A 13,809-nucleotide genomic window follows, 5' to 3' on the forward strand; every position below is an offset into this window, starting at 1 on the left:
TCTACCTAACCTGTTCACCCCCAATTCCCTGTAGACAGGTCCACACTCACCATTGATAACAATGGGTTTGGGCCAAACCATGGTGGTGAAAGGGTTAATGGGAAAGAGGGACATACTGAAAGTGTAGAGAAAACTACGCGATACAGGTCTATACAAGAGAAGCTGAGGCACGGTGCTGTTCAGTTTTGTCTTTCCCAACGCTCGATGCTTGTTCAGCGGGACGATAATTACCGTAAAATCGTTCGATTGTGTAATTCGAGTGTGACTTTCTCCAAAGAACCTCTAGGTTTCCAGAACTGTTATTCCGTCCAGTTAATTCACTTTGTTTTGCCATCCCTTTCTTCCAGACCATATTGCCGAAAATTCATTTGTTTAACATGTGTCACCATTTTCATGATACCAGACAGCTGTATCCTGGTACGTTCAATATTCTATCCGTCATAGCAATCTCTTAAATTTGTCATGTGTTTACTCGTGACTCAATCAGTGTTTCCACCGAAACCGTTTTATTAGCAAGAAACGCATTCCTAACTAACAAGGAACAGCGAGTTTCCCTTGAAGGGTCAGTAGCTGCAACTTTAATGAATTTTTCATTATGTTTGTTTTCAATGATAATCGCAGATGCTTGTTCTAATGTCCAAAGCATGTTGAAATACAAAAGACGTTGAATTTTTCAACCCAGCCCGTACATGTGCAAACTGCATTGGTTATTATTGACAAGCGAATTCTGGTCCTGACCAGAATTCAAATATGATGAATAACAGTGCAGGACACCGTACAGGCGCTGTGTTGACAAGCTAAAAAGTAAGTCTTTCAAAGTAATTGGAGAAATAGAACAAGAACTGGCGATTGATGTGCAAAAACAAAAGAGTGAAAAAAAATCATCAAAAGTGACAGCTGCTGGCCGTTTAAACGAAACAGGATCTGCTCCCTCACGCCGGCGTCACATCCGTATCACTTACCAAAACATATCCGGCATAGCATTATAGTTCATTGTACTGACAGTTACTTTCTGGAGTTAGCTTTAGCAACGAAATGGTCATCTTCAGTGGTAGACGACATCTTCTCTCGACTGCCACTTTCTCAGGGAGCCTTCAGTAATTATTACAGGTAGGTGTGAGCGGGGGGGGGGATTGGAGGGAGGGTCACTTTTCAGAAAACTGTCCATGAGGAAGGGTCATTTTTATAAACCTATTTCCCTCAATAGCAAATCACCGACGAAATACATTGATTCAAACACATTTTTGACAAGCTTCACAAGTAAAGAAGATGCAGTTATATCCTACATTAAACACCTTGAACAGTTAAAACTGATGAAAGATTAGAGACAAAAACATATGGGACAGGTGGCACAGTGTATATCGATTATCAAACGTCAATAAATGCATAGATATTGTTAGGTTTATATTTATATTGAAAAAAATCATTCATGATTACCTCATAGACTACCATGTACATAGTGAATCAATATTTCTGTGAAATTCCAAAATCCAATTTCTTGCACAAAATCACTTGTAACCACCCTACTCTAATCAAGTACATTAATATCATTAATCAAGAGTACATAAACAGGTTTACCTAGTTTTGTACTGGAAAAAATATTCTTAGTTTCCTCATAGACTGCCATGTATAGAGAATTAACATTGAAAATGAAATTTCAAAATTCAATTTCTTGTACACACATGCTCGTTTTACTTCCCACTTCAAGCAAAGTACATTTACACATATTATCAAACATATATAAATGAACAGATATAGCTTGTTTTGCGTGGAAACATTGTCAATAGTTTGCCTGATTGACTCCCATGAATTATGATTTGATATTTTTGGGTGAAGTATTTTATCAGCCACATCTTGCCTTCTTTTAGATTCATATAATATGGTGACCCTCCTGCAAATGTATGGTCCTTCAAAAATGCTTGCATGATAAATTGCGACCCTCCCTATTAAGACGCCAGCTCTCCCCCTGCAATGTCTGTCCCTAACTTACCTAATAATTAAACCAATTGTTACGTAAATTAGCTTATACTGGTTCCGTTATTCCTGAGGAGAATACTGCAGTGATAAGGGGAGGGTCAAGTTTTAGAATGTCGGACAAGAGGGAGGGTCACATTTTAGACAAGAGGTTAGGGGAGGATCACATTTTACAGTACGGTGCGCACGGAATTCTCCCGGCCTACCCCCCGTAATTACTGAAGGCTCCCAGAAGAACCTCGCAACATTCTCCGACAATTTATTCAGAATCGTAGGTTCAACATTCCTGATACGTGGACCTATCACTGACGTTTGCAATAAGCACGGTGAATATTACGTTTTTGCACGCGTTTTTAATGACATTGATCGTAGACGTGTTTGTCATTTCTATCACAATAGATTGAATTCCTTAGGAAGCTCCTACAAGACAACTTAAGCTACGCCTAATTCCCAAATTGTGATGAACCAAATCAATTCAATATTGTCAACGTCCATCGAGTGCGAGCGTTTGAATCTAAACGTAGCACTCATGTGACAGGTCCTCGGGACACCTTCCGATTTTAAAGTTCTACTTGCTGTTTGTCTTTCAGAACGGCAGTCAGTTTGTTCAACTTTTTTAGCTTTGTCTCATTCTCTTTTCTTTGTAAGCCTATCCCCTAAAAATAGAATTATAATTGTTGTCGGGTGCCTGATCGGTCAATGAATGGTGACGTTTTATCCTCCGATCGGAATAAAAGATACCTCATCCGCAGTCTGCTTTCTGATTAGGGACTGGACACAAATTACAGGGGGGTGGGCCGGTGTTTTTCGAAACATTGCTGCATCAAAAAGTGACCCTTCAAAAGTTCATGCACAAAAATTGGTGATCCTCCCCCTTATCCAAGCATGAAAGTAAATGACCCTCCCCTGTTACTCAATACCCCCAACAAACCCGCAATGTGTTCAAGATCCCCTTCTGACTTGCTATACTTTTGAAATCCCCCTCCCAAAAGGAAGGCAAAATTGGCTGATATAATGCTTTCTCCAAAAGATTTCAAATCATATGTGTGTGATAATTCATGTAAATGAACTTTGCTTGAAGTTGCAGGTAAAAAGTGCATGCGTGTACAAACAATGTAATTTTTAGATTTCACCGATAATTTGATTCTCTATACATGGTAGTTGACTATAAAAAAACTATGAACGTGTATTTTCCAATATAAAACTAGCAATATCTGTTCATCTATAGATGTTTAATAACTGATATAAATATACTTGATTAGCATGGGTTGTTTACAAGTGCACATGTGAACAAGATATTTGATTTTGGAATTTCACTCAAAATGTTGATCCACTATACATGGGAGTCTATGACAAAACTGTAAAAGAATTCTTTCACAATTAATAATACGCACTTTTTGTGCATATATGGACCCTGAATAATTGACATAATTGTACTTGATTAGAAGATGGTGGTACCACGTGATTCTGTGTACAAGAACTTTATTTTTGGATTTTCGCATAAAAAGTTCATCCATTATACATTGTAGTCTATGACATAACTAAGAATAATTGTTTTAAAATACAAAACTTGGCAAATCTGTCTATTTATGTACACTCGATTATTGGTATAAATGTTTATGATTAGACTAGAGTGGTTTCAAGTCTATGGTTGTGCAAGAAATTTCATTTTGGCATATCACTGAAATGTTGATTCACTATACATGGCAGTCTATGACAAAACTATTAATATTTTTTTCCAAATACAAAACTAAGTAAATCTGTGCATTTATGTACACCTAAGTACTAGTATTAATGTTCATGATTAGACCAGAGTGGTTTCAAGTCCATGGTTGTGCAAGAAATTTGATTTTGGAATTTTACTGAAATGTCAATTTACTATGCATAGCAGTCTATGACAAAACTATGAATATTTTTTTTCCAGTACAAAACTAAGTAAATCTGTGCATTTATGTACACCTAATTATTAGTATTAATGTTCATTTTTGGACCAGAGAGGTTTCAAGTCCATGTTTGTGCAAGAAATTTGATTTTGGAATTTCACTGAAATGTCGATTCACTATGCATAGCAGTCTATGATGAAACTATGAATATCATTAACACATCCACATAGACACACATATGTATGTATGTATGTATGTATGTATGTATGTATGTATGTATGTATGTATGTATGTATGTATGTATGTATGTATGTATGTATGTATGTATGTATCTATGTATCTATCTATGTATCTATGTATCTATCTATGTATCTATGTATCTATCTATCTATCTATCTATCTATCTATCTATCTATCTATCTATCTATCTATCTATATATATATATATATATCTATCTATATATATATATATATATATATATATATATATATATATATATATATATATACATACATACACACACACACACAGATGTCTGGGTGGGAAGTTACAGTGCTCGATGCTAAAAGCAGAGCGTTATGAATAACGTGACGCAAATTACTTCAAGTACAAACTAATTAACCAAGCGGGGACTATGTCATTTAAAATGACTTGCCATTTCAGTGTTGGTTACATTATGTTACATATATACGCATAGACTTGAATCCCTAGTCAGTGATAACAAAAAAGGTGAATATCTCGTCCGCTGAGCGATACCAAACCGATCAGTAATCCTAGTAACAACCCTCGACTGTTTCCTTGAATGTCATTTGAACTTTTGTTATGGATAACGCATTTGCAGCTTGCGTTGAGTCACAGACACCGTTCACAGAATAACTTGATCTTTCCTCTTACGCAGAAAGTTCCGCGTAAGAAATGACAGTGTTTTGTATTCAATAGAGACTATTTAAAGCAACATCATGACGTTATGATCGTAAAGAGATAGGATATGACACTTGGAAACACTGGACTCGCAATGGTAACTGTTCAGCTTTTTGCAGGATTGCCAATTCCACATCAGCCCACTATTCATTCGTTTTCAGTTATATTCATTATTCATGATGTATGTTGAAATTCAGTTTCCTTGAGTGAACAAAACGTTTACTGCATAGACTTGAATCAATGTAACATCGATCTACAGTCTTCAGTATATAGTCATTATTGGGCTGTGTCGTATTGATCATATCGAATTCTCATCCTCACAGGGTCATCGAAAGTCCCAAAGATTTAATTGAGTGTGGACAAATAAGGCAGAGTCACGAGGGACTGTAACGTTCCTAGAGGCTGTAACTTTTCCTAGGTCATTCCACGACTTGACATCTGGCAGAAAAGATCCGGAAAGATCCCGGCGGTTACTTAAAACGGCACTTGCGTCTTAGCGCCTTGTGCCGATACACATAGAGGAAAGTGAGCGGTAAAGTACAGGAGTTCATGAAAGTAAGTAGTAATTTAATCATATATTAGCTTTAACAAATTTAAACAAATATATGGTATTGGCTTTCCGAGTACACACTTTCTCTGTCTGTCTGTCTGTCTGTCTGTCTGTCTGTCTGTCTGTCTGTCTGTTTCTCTCTCCCTCCTCCCCCTCTCTCTCTTTCATCGATACATGTCAATGGCAAACGTTACACTTTCTATAGTGCTGCATGTGCTGGCATTTTTTGATCTAAAAGAGCTGGCCATCGGTAAAAGGGGGTTTCTGAAATATTTTCTCGCATATTCAAAGATGCAAGTCACTTATTTTACTGTTGAATTTAGTCAACTACAATGCAGAGCCTCACTCTGAGTGGAACAACCTATCGGGTGTGGGCGAGGGGACGGTGCATTTGAGCATGCGTTCGATGTTTGCATTGGAAAGGGCTGGCTCGTCCGACATTTTGAATCACAGTACTTCCTAGAAACCTGAAAGTTCCTGTTCTGTTCACTAAAGCATGTTAAACACTTGCCATTTAGCTTGCCAACACTTAGACAATGCACTGTACGTTTGAATTCTACACCGGACCAGCATTCAGTTGCAAACGACAACGATGCAGTCTAGACATATACAGGCTGAGTTTACAAACTGAATATTGTGTATCTTAACATGCTTTGGGAGTAGAAAAAGAAAGTGTAGTTGAAATGCAAAACAATTAAAGTGAAATGCATCAAACGTTTACAGCTGCTGGCCATTTATTAGGCACAAGTTTTGATTTTGCTGACGTCAAAAGTGACCTCTGACTCCGCATAGAAATCGCTGATGGCCTGTTGGTTGATTTTTTTACGTAAACGCAAATTGACCATATATATTGCAAATTGACCATATATATTGCCATTCAGAATGATGGTAGTGTTTTACAATGGATCATTTCCTATCTAAGTGACAGGACAATGAGGGTGTGTGTTGGGTCGGTGGTGTCAACAGCACAGTCGCTTGACTGTGGTGTTCCTCAGGGATCTGTCATTGGACCTGTGCTTTTTAGTTTGTATACAGCACCCCTCGAGGACATCATAGAAAAGCATGGTTTAGAATCCATGTTCTATGCTGACGACTCCCAACTGTACATTACTTGCTCCCGTGTTTCCACACCAACAGCTAAAATTGAGAACTGTATCGAAGAAATCAGACAGTGGATGTCTGCCAACTTGTTGGCTCTGAATGATGGCAAGACTGAGGTGATTAGATTCTCGTCGAAATTTAGTGATGGAGGTCAACCACGTGCTTGTGATCTGCGGGTTGGGGGAGTTAGCGTTCATTCATCCCCAGTAGTTCGTGATCTTGGTGTTACACTTGATGCAACAGCATCTATGTCAGCTCATATCACAAATTTATGTAAGTCTGCTTCATTTGCTTTATGGAAAATTGGAAAAATCCGTAATCTTCTTGATACAAGTTCTGCAGAAAAATTAGTACATGCGTTTGTTACATCAAGACTCGATTACTGTAATAGTTTAATGTTTGGCCTTCCTAATTATCAAATTAGGAAGTTACAACTGATACAAAATTCAGCTGCGCGTCTAGTACTAAAAATAAAGAAAGCAGATCCCATTCAACCAGTACTACGTAGTTTACACTGGCTACCTATTTATAAGCGAACAGAGTTTAGAATCTATGCTTAACGTACAAGGCTTTAAACGATACGGCGCCGAGATACATAAAAGAGCTTGTATGCGTTCGTAATTTGGGGCGCTCTCTTCGGTCGACTGCTGATGGTGCAGCGATCAGTTTACACCAGCCGATCGCTAACACTGTGTTTTACGGTGATAGGTCGTTTTCTGTTTGTGCTCCGCGGCTGTGGAACAGGCTGCCATCGAAACTCCGATGTGTTGATAATTTAACGTTTTTAAGTCTCATTTAAAAACTTACCTTTTAAAGAGAGTTACTTGTGTGATTTTTAACCATTTTCCATTGCTCTATTTTTATAACTGAAATGTAATGCGCCTTGAGATGTCTTTTACATGGAAGGCGTTTTTAAAGCAATAAATATATTATATATATATATATATATTGCCATTGCAGGGATGGCTAAACGAAACCTCCTTCGTATTCTGAATCGCTGTCATCATGAAGTCGCAGGTCACCGGTCTCAGTTTAAAAGTCACTGATCGCCTGTCGTGACCGGATTCCGTAATCATCTCCGGACTTAATACATTCGATATGACACTTCCACGGGAATTGCTGTATTTCAAGTGATCATTGTCGGCATAATTTTTTGCTGATTTCGGCGGCATATAACTGGGTTTCGGTCCATAACTATTTCTGTGTGCGAACATAGTAAAATGGAAGAACTAGAGTCGTCGTCTCAGTGAACTAGTGTGAAAGTGCCCAATAGCTGCATTTATAATTCTGTACTAAATGTATTTCTAAGAAAACTGACCGAAATGTGAGGGGTCAGACGGATAGATTATAAGTTCTGTTCCGGATCCGCATCAGAACTTGCCCTTTTAACCTCAATGTCTCGACACCTGTGTTTAAATGAACGGGCTGACCAAAGTAAAACTTCGCACAGACAACCGGCCTTGACCCGAATCGAAACCTAAGAGGTCTTTCCGGCCAGTTTCCCAGAAGTTGTCAGCTTTAAGTTTGAACACTGAGGTCATCGTTCCGCGTTTGCAGTCGTCATCGATTTCCATTTGGTCTGTATGTGGAGCTGAAGCAAAGCATGTTGAATCCTTTGATGATTTTCTAATCAGCTGCATGTCTCAAGTCAGCTGAGTTTGTTGCCCCCGCCGAACCTCTTCCCAGGCAAAGCCCTGATAAGACTCAAATCTTCCTCCGAGCTCAGGCATCCACCGGACGTGCTGTCCAAACTGTTCGCTGAGCGGTGACGAATGAAATCACTTATCTCACTGAAGATAAAGAATGCCCGAGAGTATTCTTATCTCACGAGAAAAATCCCTGTCCGTTTGTAAATCTGCCGCTTATTTACTCGATGTCGCTATTTCGATCTTGTGTGGTACCGATATAGGACCAAGTTTTCTCATGTAGCCAATCAGTTGCTGAGGAGCTTTGTCGACCCCTATCTCTCGTCACATTCGTCAGCTAGACCCACATTGCTTGACTTTAGTCCTAAAAAAATCCGCGTTTACGGTTCAATCTCCTTAATTAGCCTCTCAGACCAGTTTTTCATTTTATTTCGTAAATTCATCCATCATTAGTTTCCTCTGCGTATTGTTTGTATTTACATTTTTAGTTTGAAAAATAGCTTAGCAGTTGATCATGGAATTTTTACTCCACGCCAATCCGATCAAATTATAGCACGCTTTCGTTCAACCCTGGACAAATGTGATGAGTAGGTTTGAAACTAAATCTGTGCTACGAAAGCAAAGCGTCTTCTTGCACAACGAGCGAATAGAAATCAGTTTAATTTTTGTCCAGAGGATCCAGATTCAAGGACAAAGTCAGGGTTCATAAATACGTCACCTTTCCTATTCCCTTCTGCATAGGATTGATTTCAGAATTGATGGTGGAAAGTTTTGCTCTTTGAAGACGAATACTAATTTTTATATTTATCCGAATTGACTTGACCAAAGTTTATTAAACTTGTTATCTACATTAAAGATACTATGATACAACAGTATTGAAAGTCGTGAAACATTTTTACATCAGCCGATTCTTAATTTGCATATTTAATATCTTGATTGAGCAAAGCAAAGTTGACGAAACTTGCTATGTACATCGAACATACTATGATACAACATTATTCAAAGTAACTAAGCATTTTTACGTCAACCAATTCCTGATTTTCATATTTAATGAACCCTAATTAATCCCTACTTAGGGATGTATACCAGGATTTACTTGATCAAAGTTGGTGAAACATGCAATTTACATTGATGATACCAGGTTAAAACAATATTGAAAGTCATTTCGCATTTTCATGTCAGGTAATTTATAATTTACACATCTAATGAGCTTTCACCGTTTGGCATAGAGGGCTTAAAGGACTTGACCAAAGGCAATTACACTTGTTATGTAAAGTGGTGATACAATGACAGCAGTCAAAGAAAGTATTTTAATTTCAGCTATGTACATATCTGTATACTTAATGACCTTTAGAATTAATCTGTGGTGAATATTGTTCATGATGTTGATCATGACAGTTTCAATGAAGTTGCAAACATGTAGCAAAAATTTAAATTTACACACAACTGCAATATATAATGAAACACGTGAGCATTTTCACTTCATATCTGGTTTTGTTTGCAATCAGCTTTTCCTGCAACCAAAATTGTCGGAAAGACTTAAAATTGTACATGTTCGCTAAAAATGGGTCTGGAACCATAATTTCCGTTTTCTTCAGTGCGATTTATTGTTTATTTCTTGACAATAAATGTAGTTTACAAATTGTAACGCCTTCTCTTGTAAACATTAATTATCTCGAAGAGTCCCTCATGTGGCCAATGCGTGTGAATTTTACTTAAAGATCGTACGAGAAAGAGATAGGAGATAGCGTCAAACTTTTAATTATTGGTAAAAACTTGAATGAGAACAGTCGAGAATGGGATATTCCATGGTGTGAAAATCAAAGACTGACGGACATTTCAGCGTGATGACCATTGTATAATTGTGATAATGTTGTAGTTATGTATGCGTTTAGAAAAGTATATAACTTTGTAGAGAATGTATACTACACTTAGAAGACTTGGAATAATGTCATGTTTGCCATCTTGTAATAAAGATCTAAAGTGGTGCTTACAACCTACATCTTGGTGTGTCAGCTTCAGTACCTCAACTCCTATTCCCCAAGCTACGAGCGCAATACCATTCATTTTGCCGACTACTTAATTTGAGTATAGGATTGACAACATGCTTTTTTCTGTGTCTTTCAGAATTTGAAGCAAACATGACAAGTTATCGGAACCATTATGCGGCGTTCGTCATTCTTACTGTGGTATTCATTAGTCACGGCTTTGGTAAGCATCCGAATTTGAGAATACGTCCACAGTGGTCGATATAGATTTTATATGTCCATATGATCATGGATGTGAAAAAATTGCACAGTATGATGCGTGCTCTTGACATTGATTTGGCTTTGGCGGTAGTTTCGTCTATTATTTATTTTATACTTGGTCATTGTATTTATGGTCACAACAATAAGCTCTATACTTCAGAAATGCACATTAGCATAGCATTCAATGTTGTACAGGGCGTCATAAAGACCCTGCCATGGTAAGTTGTCAGATGTTGGCAGAGCTAACGTTGAGCAATTAGGCGAATCTACATGATTGATCGACAATACTTAAACAAATAATGAATACCTCCAGAAGCTAAATCAAGTTCGACTACCGATGTTGATGGTACAGAGATGATGTAGCATTTTAGCAAAGACCGTGACCTTGCGTAGTGTAGAAGCACTAAAATGAAACGCAAGATATTTACAGCCGCTACATACATGATTTTTCAGGTTAAGCAATCATGCTGGAGCTGACTCGCAGTGCACACATTAAATTACGCACTGCTTGCTTACGTAATCAAGACATAGTGACATCATTCCGGTAAAAAGCCTCCTCCCCTCAAAGATGTTACCGTAAAATATTTCATTCTCGTCGGCAAACACTGCTATTCGTTCTCGAACATAACACATCACGCCCAAGGATAACTTTGTTCTCACTTCTATTTTTATTTGTCTACCAGGTCAACAGGATAACACGTGTGAATCTTATCAGTACTCCTGCGAAAACGATACCCTGTGCATTAGCAGAACCCTTGTATGCGACGGAGATTCAAACTGTCCGTATGTAGACGACGAACGGAATTGCCGTAAGTCTGATAATCTCGCCACAGTCTCTTGACAAAAACAGAGTCGCCTATCTGAAACCCAGTTCAGCAATGTATTCACTGCTTTAATTGCTCACGTGTTCACACACGTGAGCATATGTCGCAGCGATGTCTGTCTGTCTGTCTGTCTGTCTGTCTGTCTGTCCGTCTGTTGTCTGTCTGTCTGTCTGTGTTTGTCTGTCTGTCTGTCTGTTGGTCCATTTTCTCAAAAACGGCTGAACGTATTTCAGTCAAATTTGGTAGACATCTTCAGAATTCAAATGGCTAGAACTGATAAGGTTTTGGTGGGCGTGGCTTGCATATTAATGAAGTTATCACAGTTTTAATTTTCTGATACATGGTAGTCTATGGGAAGCCGGTATCTGTGGTTTGAGGGCGCTATCCCCACGTTACACTCTGGCTAGACGATGCGAAATTAGACTCGGTTTCGGTTTCGGATTCGGTTTCGGATTCGGTTTCGGATTCTAGAGACTGAAAGAAATTTTATATTTTCAGCCAATTGTTACACTGTGGAATACTGGATTTTCCTTCTTTCCCTGGACCCTTTTTCAGCTAAAATAATATCTAATCACACTAAACAAAGTGAAAATAAGTATATAGGGATAACTTAGCAATACAAATTTTTTGACAAAATGTCATGTGATCTCGATGACCTTTGACCTAATATGAGTATATGTCCATAACTCAGTAACCACAAGTGCTACACCCTTCATATTTGGTATGATGGGAGACCTTATGACATCACATCCTGTACCTTATTAATTATGTGCATATCTAATTATGAGCCAGCAAATAGAGCTAGAGGTCTGATTTTTGGTATATAGGTATAACTTAGCAATACAATTTTTTTGACAAATGTCATGTGACCCCAATGACCTTTGACCTCAAATATACATATATGGCCATAACTAAGTAACCCCAAGTGCTACACCCTTCATATTTGGTATGATGGGAGACCTTATGACACCACATCCTGTACCTCATTAATTATGCGCATATCTAATTCTGAGCCAGCCAATAGAGCTAGAGGTCTGATTTTTGGTATATAGGGATAATTTAGCAATACAATTTTTTTGACAAAATGTCACGTGACCTCGGTGACCTTTGACCTCAAATATACATATTTGTCCATAACTCAGTAACCACAAGTGCTACAGCCTTCATGTATGGTATGATGGGACAGCTTATGACGCCACATATTGCACCTCATTAATTATGCGCATATCTAATTTTGAGCGCGCCAATAGAGCTAGAGGTCTGATTTTTGGTATATAGGGATAACTTAGCAATACAATTTTTTTGACAAAATGTCACGTGACCTCGGTGACCTTTGACCTCAAATATACATATTTGTCCATAACTCAGTAACCACAAGTGCTACAGCCTTCATGTATGGTATGATGAAACACCTTATGACGCCACATATTGTACCTCATTAATTATGCGCATATCAAATTTTGAGCGAGCCAATAGAGCTAGAGGTCTGATTTTTGGTATATAGGGATAACTTAGCAATACAATTTTTTTGACAAAATGTCACGTGACCTCGGTGACCTTTGACCTCCAATATACATATTTTTCCATAACTCGGTAACCACAAGTGCTACACCCTTCATGTTTGGTATGATGGGACACGTTATGACGCCACATACTGTACCTCAATAATTATGCGCATATCTCATTCTGAGCGAGCCAATAGAGCTGGATGTCTGATTTTTGGTATATAGGGATAACTATAGGAGAGAAATTTTTGACCAAATGTCATGTGACCTCGATGACCTTTTACCTTAAATATATGTTTATGTCAATAAATAAGTAACCACAAGTGCTATGTCCTTTGTATTTAGTAGGATGGGAGACCTTATGACAGCACACGCTTTACCTCATTAATTATGTACACATCTAATTCTGGGCAAGCGAATAGAGCTAGAGATCTGATTTTTTGGCATATAGGGATTAATTAGGAATATAATTTTTTTTTTGAAAATGTCATGTGACCTTGATGACCTTTGACCTTGATTATACATATATATGCATATTTCAGTAACCACAAGTTCTATACCCTCCAATTTTGATAGGATATTAGACCTTAAGATGTCACATCTTGTACCTCATTTATAATGCGCATATGTATTTCTTGGCTGGCCAATACTGCTAGAGGTCTGATCTTTTTTCCCGATTTAGAACCGTAACTTAGACATGCCTCATGTGTTTCAAATTGGGAACAACGACATAGACCTATGTGCCCATAGATCTCAACATATACACTCCAATGATACTTCTTAATGACCACATTTTCCTGCCCCATCAAGACTAGTACTCCTATTACAAGTGGGGACTATGTCATTGTAAATGACTTGTTGAGTTAATGGTTGTATCACAGTATTCGATATATCTAATTCTGTATTTTTTCCATTTTATATTCTGAATAATTACATTAAACATATTTCACTGTCTCCAGTACATTTCATTTAAGTATTTTCACTTCATGCACTTTATCCCTTTCACACATGTTCAAATATCTGACCAGAGAACAAACACTAAATAGTCCAGGATGGGAGCTACAGTGTCATTGACGCTATTTTTACTTCAGCCAATTCCTAATTTGCATATTAAATGAATTTTCATACTTAGGGATATTCATCTGAATTGACTTG

The 13,809-nt window shown here is 37.8% G+C and overlaps 1 protein-coding gene across 1 annotated transcript in view; it reads left to right on the top strand.

Annotated features, from left to right (window-relative positions):
- Positions 1-1,010: 1,010 nt before the first annotated feature.
- The window catches only part of LOC139152850 (hepatocyte growth factor receptor-like), a 48,086-nt gene continuing 35,287 nt past the window's right edge, over positions 1,011-13,809 (top strand). The window contains exons 1-4 of the mRNA XM_070726202.1: positions 1,011-1,110; positions 5,103-5,334; positions 10,204-10,287; positions 11,009-11,134. Coding sequence (XP_070582303.1) covers positions 10,218-10,287; positions 11,009-11,134 — 196 coding nt within the window. The 5' untranslated portion in view covers positions 1,011-1,110; positions 5,103-5,334; positions 10,204-10,217. The remainder of the gene's footprint in view (positions 1,111-5,102; positions 5,335-10,203; positions 10,288-11,008; positions 11,135-13,809) is intronic.

This window comes from Ptychodera flava, chromosome 16 (assembly GCF_041260155.1).
Source record: "Ptychodera flava strain L36383 chromosome 16, AS_Pfla_20210202, whole genome shotgun sequence".
Classification (NCBI taxonomy): domain Eukaryota; kingdom Metazoa; phylum Hemichordata; class Enteropneusta; family Ptychoderidae; genus Ptychodera; species Ptychodera flava.